Here is a 19,116-nt window from a genome sequence, read left to right as displayed (position 1 = left end):
GTTACACACGCCCAGTCTTTTTCCTTCTGTTCTTTCAAATATTGGAGCTGCCATATGGGGTATGAAGCAAAAGATGTGACCTCGGATTGAAATCATTGCCACAACTTTATTTTTATCACTCCCACTTAGAGATTATGTTAATGTTTTTTGAAGTTCTGTATGAATTTTGGATGAGGGGGAAGGCAAGGCAAGACAGTGTTTAATATCATTATGGAAAGTGCCATAGGGGCTTTGTGTACAGTAGCTGCTTGAACTACACAAATAGGAAAAGGAATAAAAGCAATGATAACAGTAGGAGTACAGAGAATGCACGTCAGGATTTTCTGCTTTTTTTTGTAATGTAAGAACATTATACCTTTGAAACAATGAAAAGGGCTTGTTCAGAAATACTGAAGTAAAAAGTACCTGTAGACTTCACTGAAACATGTATTTATCATTTCCATTTAAAAAAACCACTAAAACCAACCACACAGGAAACTTGAAATGCACTTAACCTTTGGAGTATCTGCTAATTTTTAAGTATGGGAAATTAAGAGGAAGTATTCCATAGTATTGCTTTCTTATCCCTTACCTGTCTAGCACTTTGTTTAATATGTCTTTCTTCAAGTTAGTTTGTAGGAGCCTTGCCAGAGGCAGATTTGTGGACAAGATAAAACTAGAACCCTAGACTGGAAAACTTTTTTTTGGCCTTTGTCTGGTCAAAAAAAAGCCCAGACCTTATGTCTGGTCACAGTGGCGTTTCAGATGTTTTAAGTTCCAGATCTGCCTTCTCTTTTTGCACAAAAGCAGAGCATGAGCCACAGTTGGTTTTGATCTCAAAGTTCAATGGAATATCTTCTTTATGTGCTCTCTAAAACAAAGTGTACTTGACTCATCTGAAAGGTCTATTGGTATTAGACTTGCCACTTCCCTGTCTCTGTTTTTCCAGAAGACAACTTTCAGGAGATCACTTAAGATGGGAAAAAGACTTCTGTATTTTGGTACATGTGTCAGAGAACATGTACAGGTGGAGCAGCATCACTTTTCAGTGAACCAGTGACTCGTGTCAAAGTGAGCTCATTGCAAATCTGCAAGAGGCAGATGAAATTTCACTGGTAAGCATCCCTTTGTAATAGGGGATGCTGCCCTTATGGTAGTGATAATAAATGCTTATTAGTTGTTCATCATCATATCAGAAAATGAAATCTTGTTTTGCTCGAAAGCAGGATATATTTAGACCTTTTTACTGAACAGAGTTCACTGAAGAAATCGTTAAATCTGTCCACAAGTATTGTGTAAGGATGTAGTTATCTACTTTATGTGGAATATTTGTATACTAATAAAAAGGGGGGGAACCCCCCCACTTTTATTAAGAAATTGTCAGGGTAGTAGGCTTATATAAATTTATACCTGTTTTGGGTTTGGTTTGGTTTTGTTTTCAGAATAATTTAATCCTGTTTGAGAAAGGAGATTTGTTGGTAATAGTGTCTTTATGCCAGTAAAAATAATGCATACTTCCAGTGTTGTGCTAGAACAGCTGTGACAGTGAAAGAAAACTGCACTCCTAATAGGGTAATTTTTTCCACCATATCCGTCTAACACTGCAGTTTGCATGTCTCTGTTAATGAGCATACTACATTAAAAATTGAAGGTGCATCTCTTTAAACACATTATTCATTATCTGTAATCTAAATATATATACACACACAATAATTATATACTCTAATCCTTGAACTCAGTCATGTTGAAACACTATTTCAGTTTTATATACAGAAAACAATTTTGCTCTGTTTCTTGACAGTATACTGTTGCTTTTTATTTCTTTTAATTACAGTAGTTTTTACTGGATTTTGTAATTCCTGTTTAATCATTTCTAATGGGCTTATGACAGATTAAAAAAAAGATGCAGATGTGCACATGCATATACACAGGGTTTGTTCCCCTCAAATAAATTGAAGGAAACCTGCATTTAAAAAAAAAAAAGTTTTTGTATTATTTTATAAGAAATTATACAGAAGCATGTGCTTTGGCCTAATTAACCCAGGAAGTACTATGTGGTGATTAAGCAGTGTTTGCAGCTGTTTGCAGCTAATACCCTTATGTAGACTCTTTGCTGATTAAACTTTGGTCTAAAATGCAGACTAGCTTTGATTAAATATATTTTGCCAGATATTTGGTGGACAGATATGGGGCCTTGATGAGCTCAGTCCTGCACTTTCTGTAGTCTTCAGTGTTTCATACATACACTTTAAACTTAGATGACATTAGTTGAGATTTCTTCTCATAATCTGTCCTATACAGCGTGTCCTGCGTAGTTCTTCTGTAGCACTAATACTTACACTGTCAGTTCCATTCTGTATGAAGATTTAAAAATAAAGACAAATATTTTAAAAATTGTTTAGACTTGCAAAATTAAAATTTATTTCTTTTTAAAGAATGGAAAATGTTCTGGTTTATATGCATGCACTGAGCAGAAGTTTCTTATGGCTATTTACACTACTGCTGAATCTCATTTATATTTGCTTTTCTGGCTGGCCAGAATATTTCAGTTCTTCTGAAACTGGCATACACTGAGTGAAAGTGCTTTATAAATATTGCTATTGACTTCTATGGGGAAAAAAGTTAGATCCACGAACAACTGCATCAGCATTTTACTCCAGTTTAGTTTCCAGTGTGTTAAGAGTCTGTCTGTGGATGCTGGTGGTGGTCAATCAATCCAGCTGTTGCACCTCTGCATTTTAGGATACAGAAAGACTTTTAAAAACAATGGTGGCTTTATCAAAGAAAACAAAGAACTGTTTAAATTAATTTATATTGTTTTAACCAGCAGGTGCCGTAGTGATAGAAGAACAAAAATACGAATTTCATTTGAATACAAGTAATTGATAAATACAGAGTAATCAATCTGTAGTTTGGACATGCTTCTGTAATAGATAGCATTTTCATTGGATATATCTTTTTTTAACCAGGAGTCCAGCTCAGGAGTGTGTGAATATTTCTTTTTACCTGACTAAGACATTGAGTTGCTTGTACACTTAAGACAGCAAAATGAGCCCAGACCCCAGTCTGTTTCAGGTTTCCCCCTTACTCTAAGCTCCAGGATTCTCAGATTAATTGGAGACTGAAAACAATGGAATATTTTATTGTGCTAATTTTTAGGTTGTTTTATAACAGCAGCATTATGAAACTGCAACTGGGATTTCCTTAAAGTAATATAGCAATGCATTGTAAAGAATGCAATCCAGAAACATGACTTGTATCCTGATTAAACAACAAATTGTTGTACCAAGTCTCTCTAAAAAAGCCACTTGGAACAAGTTTTTATTACTTCCGAGACTCATTCTTTCAAATCCTGCTGGTATTTTTTTTTTTTCTTCACAGCTCTCTTCAGTTTAATCAAAGAGGATTTTTGCCTTTGCAGTGCTGCAGACTAGCACCATTCAAAAACCTGGCCATAGCCAAAAATTATGCATAAAAACTGTTTAGTTTCCAAATGAAGCTGAAGGGGACAAGTACTCTTTTTCAGTTCCCTCAATGAAAACATTGATTCTTATTATTAAGAACAGTAAGTTATAGTATGCTCAGATCCTGAGCTTTTTTGCTGTTGTTTGTTCAAATAAATAACATCTTTAAATTTGCAGATTAAAATCAGTTTTAGTTTTGAAGGGTGAAATGATAAATACAAAAGAAAACCCATCAAACGTTCAGTTGTGTCTGTTAATCATTAAGGGAGTTCTACAGCAATCTTTGCATGTAATTCTGCATAGGGGAAAGGTACTGTGTTACTGCAAACTGTCAGTGCCCTGGGACGTGTGATTTAAATTGGCATAGAATCTTGGGAGAGAATTAGCCTTTTATGTTTGAGGAGTTAACAATCTGCTGGCCTTTTCTCTCCAGCACCAATGACTGGTAATTGTTCCTCTTTCTTGGTTTGTGGTTTTTGTATGGTGGGTTGGTTTTTTTTTTCCATTAAGGATGTAGACAGCAGTCTAAACTTTTTTCAGTAACTGTCAAGTATTATCTGCTACAGTACAGAACAGGCATTTTGCTGTTGAGTTTGGACAGTCAAACATTTAATGTGTAATATTTGAAGACCACTAATTCTCTGTTCTCAGAAGCATATTGCAGCTGTTACAATTGACTGTATTCTGCAGATTGTGAAGCTAAGCCATATTATAGGACGGCAAGATCTTTTTTTATTGTCTTACGTTGCCCGTGTTTTTTAACTTGTCTGCCCCTCCTCCTACACCCTTAAATCCCCCTCTTCTAGAAACAAAGACTTTTTTGTGTGCCTTCTCTGCCTGTGAGGTCTTTGCAGCCTCCGCTGTGTGGGTTCAGAGCCCCTTATTTAAATGCTTTCCATACCCATGGAAGGTAAGGAACAGGATGCATCAGAAAACAGATAAGTCCTAACTCTAATAGATAAATGAAGCTCTTTGCCTTTGAATTCAAAGTACTTAAAGAGCTGTGCGTGTCAGGATCATCACAAGCCCATGAGGTGTAGAAAAAATAAAATGTGCTTATCTGAGATCACATTGATAAGAATATTCTTTAGAGTGCAGATTTCTGTAGTCACGTCCTCGGTAAGAAATGGAGAATTGAGAATTAAAAAAACCAAACCACCAAACTACAAAACAACCCAAACCTAAAACAAACAAAAGAACCAAAGCAACAACAAAAGAACTTTAAAACCCTCTGTTTTTTCCTGTCACTTAAAACAAGATGTGTTTTCTCTCTTTTCATTAAATATTGTGTTGGAAATTATAGAAAATTACTTTCTTCTTTCTGTTTCCCTTGAAGATAGCACACTTGTGTAATCAGCCAAGATGGCTGAAAATCATTCAGTGTTATTACTGTTGGTTTTCTTCCACTGGTTCTTCATTTGGGTATGTTGTTGAGTCAGTAAAATTCAGTTAGCAATATTTTCTCTTAATGCCAAACTTTTAGTTTAATTTCACAGTTAAAAATAGTTCCCTTACATGAAAAACATGTCCATGGTCTGTTCTGACGACAGTTTAAAATCTTGTAAATTTTAAGTCTTTTGCACTTGCGTTCTTGAAATAGTAAAATGCTCAGAAAAATCCTTTTAATGGATACCTGAATAAGAATTCAGAAACTAGATTTTTAGATTCGGTTTCTGAAGAGTTACCAAATCAATGTAATTAAATTTTCTCCCAATATTTATTGATGAATAATCAAGTATACACTGAAGTCTCAGTATCTTATGATATTCCTATTTTAGATACACTTTTAGTTAGAAACAATACTTTCAAAATGGACATTAGAAGGCATTTGAGGGATCTAGGATGGTGGAATAAAATGAAAAACATCAGACAAACATGATTTGTTTCTTACAGTTTTAATTGCAAAGTCAGTAGATTAGAAGAATGGAGCAAACTGTGGTCAGAGAGAACAGGAATAATACAAGCAGGTGTCAGAAAGATACAGGTGTATATAATATGAAGAACTTGGCACGAGAGGGAAATTATTTCCAAAGCTGCATATTAATGGAAAAGAGACCTGGGGAATTAATACTTCTATGGTGCACGCAGGAAAAACAAATTCATAACATGTTGAAGAGATGTTAGTGATATTGCACTTAAGTGTTTAAGTAAGGTTAGAAACTGTTAAATTTTTATGAGGTTATCTGTAACATGACTTGGCTATGAACTGCATGAGGCAGGGACTCCGAAACCATGGTTATATAATTGAAGACTAGACCATAAAGGCGGCCTTTTTAACATAAAGAAAATTGACATTCTTCAGCTTTGGGTACTTAATTTTTACAAGCTAGGTAGTTTGCTTTTAATTTAGATGTGCTTCTTTCAGGTGATTGTAGTTTTCTAACCTTTGTCCCTCTTTACTTTCCACTGTAATTGACCTTCCATCTTGTTTAATAACAGGGTTTAAATCCTGGAAGTTCTGAAGGGTAGTACAGACTTCTGCTTGAGTTGCAGAATTAGCTAACAGCAGGAGAAGGCTGTTGTTTTCTGTTGTCCCCTACTAACCCCTTCATTGTCTGCTTTCAGGGTGAAAGAGGGTAAGATACAAAAGCAAAAGGCATAGTTCTGGTTCCAGACTTAATAGGATTCTGGGTAAAAAGAGAGAAAGGAGCAGATATATTCCCCACTCCAGCAGTGTCATGTCCAGCTCGTCTAGAGCTGCTAGGTGTGCTGCCTTTCTTTTGCATTGCTCTCTCTAGCTTCAAATTTGCCCTAATTTGGTAAATGTAGGTAGTCTAACTGCTGTCAGTCTTCCGGCAGAGATAGCCCAGTGGAGGTCCTGGAGCTTGTAATTACGGTTCGCTGCTCACATCCTTGCAGGACAGCTGTTGGTGCTGTTGAAACTTTTGCTTAACAGTTTCTGGTGTCTTGGGGCACATGAACATTCATCTTCTGTGTCTGTTCAGCAGAGGAACAAGCTGTCCTGTCTCTTCCTGTTGCTGGCCTAGGGACCACAGCTCACATTACAAAGCTGGTTGATTGGCTTATCCTGGTCACATTCTTCCTGAAGTTCAGTTTTGATGGTGAAGTGGTGCTGGATGTCTCATAAGATTAACTGCTTCATTTTAAGCTTTAATCCACAGTAATGTCATCTTCCACTATTTTTTTTTTTTTCCCTGCTGGGTCAGGATGGGACTTGCAGGTTGGAGTTTAACCTCCAGTCCTTTGTATTCACTCTGTTGTTTCTACTTGGTATTGGCATTCAGTTTCTATTCCTACTTCACCTGTTCACTTACCTTTACAGGAAGTTTTATCTTATTTGTGATCATATGTATGAAGCTCTCTCACGAGTAACTACATAAAAGATTATTTCGAATTACTTCAAGCTGTTTGACACTTCATTTTATTTTGACTTGACGCATGAAAATGTGACCCGCCTGTCCATTAGACTATTGACTCTGTGCTGGACCTATGGAATAGTTGAAGCGTAGACTAGAGAGTTGAGTCTGTAACTGGTTTTGACTTTTTTCTCTTTTCTGTTCTCACTCCAGTGAGCATATGGCATTTCTTCTTCATACGTTACCTCTCAATGGAAAGATGAGCTGTGGCAAGGGGAAAAGGGAGCAAGGCTGTGAAGCAACAGTCATTTTTACTGCTATTATGAGATAAATATATTTAGGCTTTCTTGGAACAGAAGAAAAAGCACTACTGTACCTTAAGTTGAACACACAAAAGATAGTGGAGACTGAAGGGCTTTTCAGAGTAAAGGTGATACAGATTCTTTATGAGATAATTCTCCTTATAGTAGTTAGAAGTGTTAGTGTTCCAGGAACCCTTTTATATATGATGAAAACATTAATTCAAACTAATACAACAGATGGTTTTCTTTGCACCAAATCAGCCTGTCATCCTAAAAGAAGCTCACTCCCTTTTTTTTCTTAGTTCCCATAAACCATAATCCTTATTCCCAGGGAAAAAAAAATCCCTACCACTATTCCATCACTGCTTCGGCAAATACATTCTGCAGCATATTGTAAATATTAACAAATTCAAGCTGTTCCAGACAACAAGATGGAGAGCTAATTCCAAAACTGAAAGCCTCTGAAAATAGTGCCCTTGTAATACATTCGGCCTTTCCCAGCCCTCTCTTTCACTATGGGAACTCCAGTGCTTCTGTTGACTTTAACCATACTGGTCTCATGTACGGGGAAAAATCAGGCCTGTCAAGTAGATGCATCCCAGTCATGCATTATTTTATAAAATAAAATTGTCTTAGGTCTTGCTTTTATCAGGGAAGGGAAGATGGGTTCTCATTGTGCATTACGCATATAAGATGACGCTTTTTCTTCTCCACACCCCAGAAAAGATGCATCACATACTTCTGTGGGGTAAAAGAAAAAAAAGCACTAGCAAAATGTTTCCTATGTTGATGGCAGTATTTTTGGCTGTGTAATTCATCTGCCATTTCTGTACCAGCTCTAATTTTGCATGTCAGGATGCCCTAAATGTAGTCTGTAACACTCAAAACTTGATGTGACAAGGATGTGAATGATTGTTGTATGGCCTGTACCACATTGGGAAGAATGGTAGCCTTTAACCAAATGTGGTTTGATGTAAGTGAGATCATCTGTTTTGTTGTTCTGTGTGTTCTTGAGTTTAATGATTCTAAGATTTCACATGAATAAGAAAAATGATTTTGTATTATTTGGGTCTAAATTGAGAATAGTTTATTAGGAAGAAGAGAGAGAGATCCTTCTAACTAAACTTGAAATATTTTACTACCACTTACAAATTTTTCACCAACTTACACATTTAACTTGCTTTTAGAACAAGTATGTACTCTTAAACATGAGAGACTGTTGCATTGATTTCACAGGAATAACACACGTGAACATACATTTCTCACTCTGAACATTAGTGTAGCTGCATGTTTTGTACCGTCGTGCCTTGTAATTTTATAAAGTTTTTAATACATGCCTTCCAAGGATAATACTTTCCTTGCATGTATTTGTCTGAATTTCATTTTTAAACGTTTATTGTTTTGGTTCCTTAGCCATGAATCAGCGAATCAGCCAAAGCGCTCCAGTGAAACAGCCACCCCCTCTGGCTCCTCAGAGTCCTCAAGGTGGTGTGATGGGTGGGAGTAGCTCCAATCAGCAACAACAGATGAGACTTCAGCAGCTACAGATGGAGAAGGAAAGGCTGAGACTGAAGCATCAAGAACTGCTTCGGCAGGTGAGGCCACAGGTTAGACACCTAATTCCACTATTTCTTTTGTATGTTATGTTTTGTTTTGGCTAAGTTGTTGTTTCAGTGAGTCTTAAAGACCGGTGACTGTACAAAAAGCTTTGAGATCTAAAAAAGTCTGAATTCATTCTGTTACTGATATCAGCTTAGTAGTGAAAGCGTCTGACTTATCAGACTGAAGGATTTTGCTTTCTTCCCTTGTTCCTCTCTCTAACAAAACTCTTGGAGAACAGGCTTCTTTACTATTAGGATGACATCATGCACTGTTGATATGATTGGATATTCCTCTTGAGAATATATTTCATATTCATTGAGTTCTGAGTCATGCAAAAAGACAAGAAGTTGGTTCCCACAGCTGTTTCAGTTCTCCCTTTTAAGTGGAGGAAAGTCTTTCACTTTTAGAACCTGTCGCAGTCTGTAGGATTTCAAAGTACTTTTAAAGTTTATATAATATTCATTGAGGAGACACCTTGTTGCTAAAATCTTATCTGTTAAACAGTGGAGCGGAGCATGGAACAACTGAATCACTTGTGCTGCATTTTGAACCTGTGGTTTTCTTATGCTGAAGAATTTCAAACTTCATAATGAGGCTGCAAGCTATTCCTTTCAGTATTTTTCTACTCTATGAATATAGCTGTAGCAAATGTTAAAGTGTAGGACTGGACATTGGAATCTGGATTTTTAATTCGGGCTTGACTTCCTTTTGACTTTAAGCCTTCTGCTTCCATTTTTCCATCTGAATGTTTTAAGAGTTACTACCATCTGTGCTAGATACTTAGGATATTCTTTGGTTTTTTGACACTACCAGAGAAAGCACTAATCGTTTCTTTGAGGAAAGCCGTCTAAAAATCTTACCCTGTTCCCTTTTCACTTTGGGTGACGGGCCTTGTATCAGGAGAGGATAATATCTTAATGTCCTCAAAGACTGCTTTTCTCTTTCTTCATCACCTGCAGTATTCTGTCCTGGAATCTGACTCCCCTTATCCCCTTTGTAGTCAAGGCCTGTTTTGTAGGAATCTTCAGCATCTCTTGGTGTAAGATGGGTCATCTTTACAGCCATTACTTTTTATAGTACTCTAGGTAAGAATACATTGCAAAGGTGGCATCAGGACTTTCTCTCCGCTTAAGCATCTGGGCTTCTGCTGTTCCTGCTTTGCTATTAATCCACCAACAAACATTTTACCCTGTGCTAGCATGCTTCTAGGTAGGCCTTCTAATTGTCTTCTTGCCTTAGTTGTCATTGAGAACCTGACTAACTTTGGACCAGGTGACAGCCAGTTTCCTTCATGTTGTTCTCCCTGGTCATTAAGCTTATCTGTCAAATACGCATCCTTGATAAATCTGTGAGTTTTGTTTCACTGTGTCATGATTTTTCATAGTTTCTTAACTCCTTTATCCTGTCTCATCTGGCCTGTCTTGGGGGCTTGATACTACAAGATGGTGTTTATAAGACAGCCTGCATAGGCAAACCATGCAGCTAAAGTAATTTTTATCCATCTTATTTTTACTCTTAGGCATTGCGGAATATCAATCCCAGCACAGCAAATTCTCCAAAACATCAGGTAGGCTCTTAACTGATGTTTCAGCATAATTAGAAAAATGAAAGCATTAAATTAGGCTAGCAGAGGAACTTTTTGCTACATAAAGACATTCTAAAAAAGAAAAAATAATTAAAAAAACCCCAAGCTCTGCCATACACATTTTTGAACCACTTCTCTGGTCATGACCCTAACATTGTTTTTAAGTGCTGCATTACCACAACTTTATATCAATATTTAAAAGCAAATGAGGAATTCATTGCACGTTTTTCTACATTGAAAACAACCTTCTTGTTTAGCATTCTTGAGGATACTGCCGTTCCAGTCCTGATGTCATCAAGATGTGTATTTAAAGCAAACCTCCCATTGTATCTAAGGTAGTAGTTTGTGACTTTTACGTACTGTTCATATGAATGTTCTTATCAGTTTGTTTAAACAGGTATGATCTTAAAGAAGGATATCTGTAATCAGTTAATAAAAAGTCACTTGAAATATTTATGATTTTCAAGCATGTACAGTGTAACAATTATTTAATAGATTAGACTAACAAAATAATTGCTATGGGGATATAATATGTAATTATTCCATTTTGACATTTAACAGGCTCCTGCACAGATACATTTTCTGTATAGGAAACAACAATTCTGAAAAGCCTCCCAAGCTCAGACCAAAAGAAAATTGGTCAAAATGTGAAGCTTAATAAACAGTTTAATGTGGACTTCTTTTAGGCTCTTAAGAACTTGAATATGGAATGAATCTCTGAAAGGGTGGATTTACAGATATATTCAGAGAGCTTCTTGCTTGCTATTGCTAACAGCGTTCTTAATCTACCGGTTCTTAGGACAATATTTATATTGGCTTGTATTGTACTTCACTTTTCTAAGAAAAACACTATACGTACTAGGCAAGAAAAACAGAATAAAATAAAGTATCCTGTGTTTGGAAGCCATGAGTAGTGGTGTACTATTGCATTCTGAAGAGTACCACAAAATTTGTATGTTACCAGTTCTCCTGGGAAGATCATCTTCAAAATAGAAACCTCAGACCTTAGAAACAGTACTGACACCCTGGAAAAAAATACTTTCTTGTTTGGCAATATCAGCACAGCTCTAAAACTGAGGTATTTTAATTGAGGTGTAGTAATTTGATTCATTTACAGAGCATTAACCACATAATGATCTTATCAATCAATATTAGATCCTATTATGAAGGAAGAGAAAAAATTTCCTTAAGAATTGCTGGTATACAAGGGATTAAACAGAGAAGCTCACTCCTTCACACCAGTTGTGGAAACACCTTATCTTCTGCCACAATTAGGTCATTCAGAAGGGATGTTTTTCTTACTGAATGCCAAAAGTGTATTCTATGTTTTCTTGTATGCCTGAAGTCCTGTCATACAATTGTTTGCTCTTCCACAGTAACTCCTTCCTGTTGCCAACTCAGAAATATGCAGCAAATGGAGAACTTTGGGATCAGTTTCATACTTAGTAAGATCAGATTTTGGAACTTCGTTAAATTCTGGCTTAAAACACTGAAGAGCTGCAAAAACTCAAAGGGACCTTACTGATAATTCATTAAATGTATATGTAGTGGTCACTCTGCTTTATTTGGGATGGAAACTGATGAAAGGATTTATGCAAAAATCAGGATTCCAGTTACATTTAAACTGGCTTCATACCAGGCTTACTTGTATACTCACCTGCCTGGGATCAGTTTTATTAGTCTGCACTTGCTAATGAGTCAAGCTGTGTTTGAGTGATCTGGTGGATAGAAAAGTAGGCAATCGTGTCAACTTAAAAGTTCTATAATACTAGATTATTCATGTTGTATCATCTGAATGTATTTTCTGTGTTTTCATGTGTCACTTCAAAATGTAGCGAGCAACCACATGTGGAAGAAGGTGCTTAGAGAACTGCTTCTGGAAATTGTTCTCTAAATACTTCTTGAGGCCTTGTACTATAGAGGCAAATGTTGTCTGTCTTCTCCAATGATGCTGCTACTGAAGTCCCAATCTGTACATCCTATCAGGTCATAGTCAACCTAAGGAATCTGTGAAAAATGTGTAGAAAGAACGAACATTTCTTTGGTCAACTTTTTCTTTTTGACAGATCCTTTCTTTCCTTTATGAATAAAATTAATGAAATTTAGAGGAATTTCTGCTTTCATGATGATAAAGCTGTGCTTGGGGGAAGAATAATAGCTTCTCTTGCTAAATTTTAGATGTTCTTTTAAGAAATACTGAAAATAAAATCTTCAAATGTTCAGTGCTCTTAATTCTGGGAAGACTAAGTCTATTTTAGAGAGGGATGGTAAAGGTCTTCCTTTTGTAAAGAAATTATTACACCAGCATTCTTGAAGCTTGCCTGTAATGAAGTATCTCTTTTATATGGATAAAAAAAGCTGAGAAATGTTCCTTTACTTTTAACTGGGTCTCTGAGCTTTTCTTAGTCACAGAATTAAATAGATTGTAAGGGACTGGTGGAGGTCATCTAGTCCGACATCCGGCATCCAGCCCAACCTCCTCTTCCTTCTTGACATTTTTGTCCACATAACCTGGATACAGTGCCATGGCTGTATTGATATCTTTGGTCAGTTTTTTTTGGTACTGGGCAAACATTGTGTCCTTGCCAGTTTTTATCTCTCTGCCATGATACTGTAGTATCCTGCAGTGATACTAACACTCAAAGCGTTATGTATGGAGGCCTTAGCACTTAAGTACCTCCTAGAAAGATTAAACAATTGCTCAGCTTCATCTTTTGTAGCAAGTACTGTAAAAGACTCTTCTTGTTTGAATGAGGATGTATTTTATTATAACTCTAAAAACATCCAAGTCAAAGGTATTTGAAGCAAAAATTATAATTTCCGTATTTACTGTGTATAAACAAGAGCTATTGATACATCCAGGGAATTTGAAAACACCAAGCATCTGTCCAGTTACTTATGGTCATCATCATCAATTATCTGCGAACACTTTAAAGATGCCTACCTGTCTCAGTTAAGAGATTGAGCGACTTGACTTTCTCTCCATCCCCAGTAGCTCTCCTTCCATTTTCCTGCAATTAGCATCCGGTTGTCAACAATGTCTCACCTAAAGTAGATGTCAGTCAACTTTTGTATAAATCATAACATTGGCTAGATGTTAGGTAACGGATTTCTTGCCTTCCAATGGAAAGGGATAGACGCAAATAATGTTGAGGTACTGATGGCATTATTCTTGGATGTTGTGCTGTGCAGACTACTTTCTTGTGCTAAGACTGGAAGATTCCTTATTTGTCTGCCACTAATATTAGGGTATTTGCTGGTAAGATCAGCATACTACACAGCTGTTTACATGATAGGTTCCTCTGTATATGCTTGCTCATTCCGTATCTGCTGCTTGTTTCTAGCACTGAATGGAGATCCCTGTCTGAGAACCAGATACAGCCCTGCTTCCTTGCTACTCTGCTCAGTTGTGCTTTCCAGCTTACCTTTCTGTTATCTCTGTGCTGCTTTCTTGGTAGTTCTGCATACCTTGAATGTGCTCTCTGTTCATTGTCTCCGTTCTTTTATCCTTTTTATTTTATGAAGTATCTCTCATATTCACTGTCCTGTTGCACTGGACTTACTTCTTAGCAACTTTTGAGTGACATTCTGGAAACTCCCCTACTCAGTGAAGAATATGCAAAGATATATGGCCAGTCTGTCACTGTTTGCTGAATCACTTGGTTTTGTTTCATATTTTTTCATATTTGCTCTTATTGCATAAAATAAAGCACTTAGAGTACTGAATAGTTACTGGGTTTGAAATATTATTTTAGTTTCCTATGATTCCTTTTTTTAAAAAGTTCTTTTTAGCTGATGTTTGACACCTTTCATCAGCTTAGTCGAGAAGACTTCCAGTGTTCCAGGAAAGCATTAGTTTCCTAGGACACTATTGCTATTTTTTCAATAAAAGATTTTTTTCAGTCAATTTGCATGTACACCAATACAAAGCTGTGTTACTGTCAGATTTGTGACATTTTCTAGAAAGTAAAGAAGACATCATTAAAAACCAGTACAGTCTTGAATTCTGTACTCTTGAACTTCCGTGATGTTAGTAAAGCTGGAAGTTTTACTGAGGACTTAGGTTTTGGGTTTCTTTTTTCCTCCCCTGTAATATGTCTTTAAACAACAAGATACACTTGTGTTCAAATCTTAGTGGAAATGGTGGGCAATAGTTACTTAAGTTTCTTAGTGAATCCCAAACAGTGTTGCCCCTTGAATCTCTCGCTTCCTATCCCTCCATGTGTTATCTGAAACTGACCTAGATTAAAAAGATAAATGACTTGTCTTGGTTGCATCAAGGGTGTTCTTGTTGGGGGGGTGGGGGGTCGTGTTGGGTTTTGGTTGGGTTTTTTTTGTTGTTTTGGGGGTTTTTTTAACAGAGAGAAGGTACTGAAGCCAGCCATTTGGTCTTTGAACATGGCTTTTTTGACCAGTGAAGATATGACCACTGGTATACAGAAACATTTTTGAAAACTATTTTTACAAGATGCAGGAAGAAAATAACAAGTCACTTGCTGTAAATGCATTGCTGTGTTGTCCCTTGGTTTTAATTTGCCTTATTGCTTGATGTTTGATAAAGAAAATGGTCTGTGATATGTCTTACTCTAAGAGATCCATTATGTGAAAAGTTTTGAGGAGGGCTAGCTAAGACACAGTGAAGAGTCCTTCCAACAAAGTTTTTTCCCATTTAAAAATTGTACTTCTGATTGAACTTTTTTTAATCAAGTCACAAATAATACCTGAAACTTTTCATTTTATTGGAAGTAAATATTGTATCCCTCCTTTTGTTGTGTTTTACTCATGTGATAGCTCTTTATTAGTATTAAGTTTTGCTTTGTCCCTCATGGTTTAAGTTTTCTGTTAGATGTTTCTTTTTGCACAATGAACAGAAATTGTTAGTGGCTTTTTACTCTCCAAAGTCAATAACAAAATGTTACTGGAGAACTGTCACGCAGATAAGGGAGCTGAGCATCATGTACGATATCGTAAGTAACTTGGAAGATTCCAAGTAGGCAGAAATCAATTTTATATGCGTTTATCTCAGTTTTCATTGAACTGTTGATATGTTACTGTTAGCAGGAATATTTTACTTCATTAGGTAACAAACCGCTGTTACTCAATGGACTGCCTTCCAAAATTCTTTGTAATTAATGAACTGACTTCTTTAGTCTGTGGCAGTAAATTCAGCATATAATAACAAATCTTAGCATATTGCCTCTATTTATATAGGCATCTGTTTCTAGGAAAGCACTTGTATTTTAGGTAGCTAAAGGTTAGCTCAGATAATCTGTCAAGTACCTGTCATTTACTCTGCATCAGTTACACAGAGCTTTGTTACAGAGTACCATGAGGCTTACAGGTAAGGCAGCACACCTATGCAGTGCCATGGCTTTAGAAATTAATTCAGGAGAAGACTTAACCAGCTGTCTAGAGCCATCCGAAGCTGGGGAGCTGTGTGGTATTTTTTTAAGCAAAATACTTGCTTCTTAATAAAATGACTTCTGATGAGAGGTCTGGTGGACATGCTCTGGCAAACTGAACTGCAGTAGTTGAAGACATTAAACTCAGCTGTCTGCCAAAGATTGCCTTAATAATAAGGCAGCAGAACAGGATATGTCTAACATTGTTTTTTCATAATCTAGTAGCTGAAACATTGGTGTGGCTACACTGCAAGACAGATCAGGCACCTGATCTATGAGAAAAATTATTTTTCAGCTAGGTCGGTTTTCTGACTTGTCTTAGGGTATGGCCATACAAATGCTAGTTCCAGCTGAAGGGAGGGGTAAGAATATGCAGTCAAAGGCCATCTGTAACTGTCAGTAAAAGTCTCTGTGGAATTGTCCCTGGGTTGTGACCTACAATGATTAAGAGATCATGGCACACATCTTCCTCTGCCCTAGCTAACAAACTATGCTTCTTCTAAACACTATTAAATAAAACAAGGTTTTGTCAAAGCATCAGGAATTTCAGCTTGGAGTTGAACATCCTGTGGAGAAGTTACCTGACCTAATTATTATTTAAGTCTTTTGTATTTCTGATGAGCAGTACACTAAAGTACTATTTTAAAGACTGCCTAGAAAATGCAAGCATGATTGGACATAAATAGGCAAGTGTTATTAAAAGGGAGTCCTGTGTGCCTAGATTTGGGGGGGAGGAGGGAGGGTATGTTGGCTGCCATCAAAATATACAAAATGTGGAATTCAGCTAGTTTAACTGCAAAATTTACATTGCTGTTCAGCCATCTTGGGAACTAAGTGCTTTCAATGTTCTTCGGCTTCTGAAATAGTATAGCTTCATTCCTTATTGAAAACCATAGATCTAGGTGAAACTTTGTTTATTAGTTTGTGTGGCAAGAGCTGTAGAATTTGTTTCACACTCTGTTGGCTTAAGTCGGAAATGCTGAGCATCAATAGCTAGAAGTTACCCAGTAGGAAAGATACTTGTGTTACACGAGTAACTCAAAAATTCAAAAGCTCTGATTCCACTTGCAGCACCTAAGCTTTACAGATTAACAAAATAATTTTATTGCTTGCTTGGGAATGTAGATCTTTATGGATACAATACCCTGTCTAAAAGTCAGATCTGCACTTGTTGCCTTTGGTTTTTTATGCCCCTAATTGCTTCAGGACACGTTTTGTGTCTGTATAGGAGTTGTAGCTCACTGCAGTGGATTTCCTGGAGTCACTGGTGCTGCTTGCAGTTGCAAAACTTAATCACAGAAGTACTGCTAAAGCAATTGGACAGCAGAAGATACGAGTCATGTTGACCTGAGTACAAGATGGCCGTGAATAACAGCTTTTGCTAGAAGCAAACAAAAATTGGTAGAGGGAGGCCATCCAGCTCTGCATGGCCTTCATGATAGCTGACTCCTGCTGACATGTACCTGCCTTACTGGTGCACTGAGACACTCCGGCTGGGCAGGTGCAGTACTGGAGCCATGTGCAGACAGATAGCAAGAGGAGTATGAAGCAGTGGCACAGTGAAGGACTGCAAAACCAGACGTGAAGCCAGACTTTATTTACAAACGTCTGTTCCAATTTATGCTGCCCTAGCTGCTCTTGCAAAGGAGTTGCTTAAAGGCTGTTGTTCACAGAATGTTTATGCAGAAGACAGTATGTAGCATTGAGTTCTTTGCCAAGTGTATACAATACAATTAACTATCACTCTATCAGTATCACCTCTTAAATTAATTTTGCTGGTTTTCATGATTGCAACACTGAATGATTTATGTTTCCCCCTTACTCTTAACTAATTGCATAACTCCTCATTGCTGAATTCATTTGTCTTCAACTGCCCGTGTGTTTTCCCTGTTTCTTTTGTACCTTTGCTGTAACTTTGTGGCCCTCAAACAAGAACATAAATACTTAGTCTAAGAAATAAGTGGTGCTGAAAGTCTGCCCAGAAGTGTCGTGGTCTTCTCTTTCCCCTAACACTTCTTTCCCATCCCAGTGAAGCCTGTGGATCATTTGATAGTTGAGCAGTGTTTGGGGGCAGAAATGTTACAATTAGCCCTTTTAAAGTAAATTTACCAAAAATACCCCCAATAATAAGGATATATCAATTCAAGTTGAGTAGCATATCATATGTTTAATACAGTAGGAATATGATACGTGAGTTGCACAAGGGAGTCTTCTACCTTTCCTCAAAAGCACGATGAAGATAAAAATAAAAATGCTCTGGAAAGAGTAATTTTGTGAAGTTAATTTGGACATGTTGTGAATGACCTGGAACTTCATGTAAAACTTAATCTGTATGCAATTATTAAAAAAAAAAAAAAAAAAAAAAGATAAGGTCAGCCAGATAAATTACACAATGCTGACCTTATTTTTAAAATTACTTTGCTTAAGGAAATGACAGATCATTTTGGTCTTTTATGCAATAACCAAAATTCAGCTTTTGTGTTAACAATAGGAATGCTAAGCTTTTATTTTCCCAGAGGTACTTAAAAAAAAGTTTGACATACATACAAAAATAGGATGCGATCAAGTTATAGAAATTTAAGCCAGGATTTTGTCATGGTTTTATTTTTGCCTCCAGACTTTAAATACTTCTAATAAAGGATATATTTTAAAGTGTGAACTAAAAGCCTAGAGTTCACATTGCTCTCTTTGGAGCTGGGAGAGGCTTGTACACTCCCATACTTTTTTTAAGTATAGGAAACACATAACTTTTTTCATTGAAAATCAGTTATAAGGAAGAAGAAATAAAAGGGTCATTCTTCAAGCAACACAACTTTAGCTTCCATTACATGCACCTTTTAGGAAAAAATAGTCAATACACTCTTTAGGGCTTGTAGAAAACTTTGCTTATCTTATGAAATGATTAAAAATTGCTCTGTATTTGTTTCTGAATAGCTTGTCTTTTTTGGTAATTCCTTTCTCTTTCGGACTCCCAGATTGACATAAATTTATTACTTGAAGGAGTAATGGAATAGCATTCTTTCTAGGGGGAAGTGCTGTAGTTCTGCCTCCTGAATAAGTAGCATTAATGCTACTTATAAATAGTTAAAAATAGTTGTAGTTTTGCACTTTTAGCACTGTTGTTGTTGAAACAAGCATAAAAGTAGTACTAATATTAAAAAGACTTCTTTCACTACGTTGTATGTGCCAAAGAATAGGCAAAATACAGTTCTCTCTCTTGGTTTAATAAATTTCTTTTTAGTGGGCCTTCAGTGAAACGTGATTTTTCTTTTTTAGCTGGCTAGTATCTGAGCTACATTTATTTTTACCATACTCTTTAAGTTCATAAATTGATGAAACTTCAATCTCACCTACCCTCTAAGGATTTAGAAAATACAAAGGTAACTTTCCCATTTTTCCAAATTGCTTATTTCTTTGTATTGATGTTTTTCTTAAGGTACAGAAGAGAAAATTTCTGGTGTCAGT

General features: G+C 36.6%; 1 protein-coding gene across 8 annotated transcripts in view; it reads left to right on the top strand.

Annotated features, from left to right (window-relative positions):
* The window catches only part of YAP1 (Yes1 associated transcriptional regulator), a 100,016-nt gene that overhangs the window by 68,313 nt on the left and 12,587 nt on the right, over positions 1 to 19,116 (top strand). For 2 of the 8 annotated variants that reach the window (XM_076328238.1, XM_076328233.1), the window contains 2 exons: positions 8,476 to 8,657; positions 10,184 to 10,231. In XM_076328238.1, the coding sequence (XP_076184353.1) occupies positions 8,476 to 8,657; positions 10,184 to 10,231 (230 nt within the window). Of the gene's footprint in view, positions 1 to 8,475; positions 8,670 to 10,183; positions 10,232 to 19,116 lie in introns of all 8 variants that reach the window. The other 6 variants (XM_076328237.1, XM_076328232.1, XM_076328240.1 and 3 more) reach the window with 3 other exon arrangements.

This window comes from Aptenodytes patagonicus, chromosome 1, assembly GCF_965638725.1.
Source record: "Aptenodytes patagonicus chromosome 1, bAptPat1.pri.cur, whole genome shotgun sequence".
NCBI lineage: Eukaryota > Metazoa > Chordata > Aves > Sphenisciformes > Spheniscidae > Aptenodytes > Aptenodytes patagonicus.
This window is presented reverse-complemented; position numbering and strand designations above follow the sequence as displayed.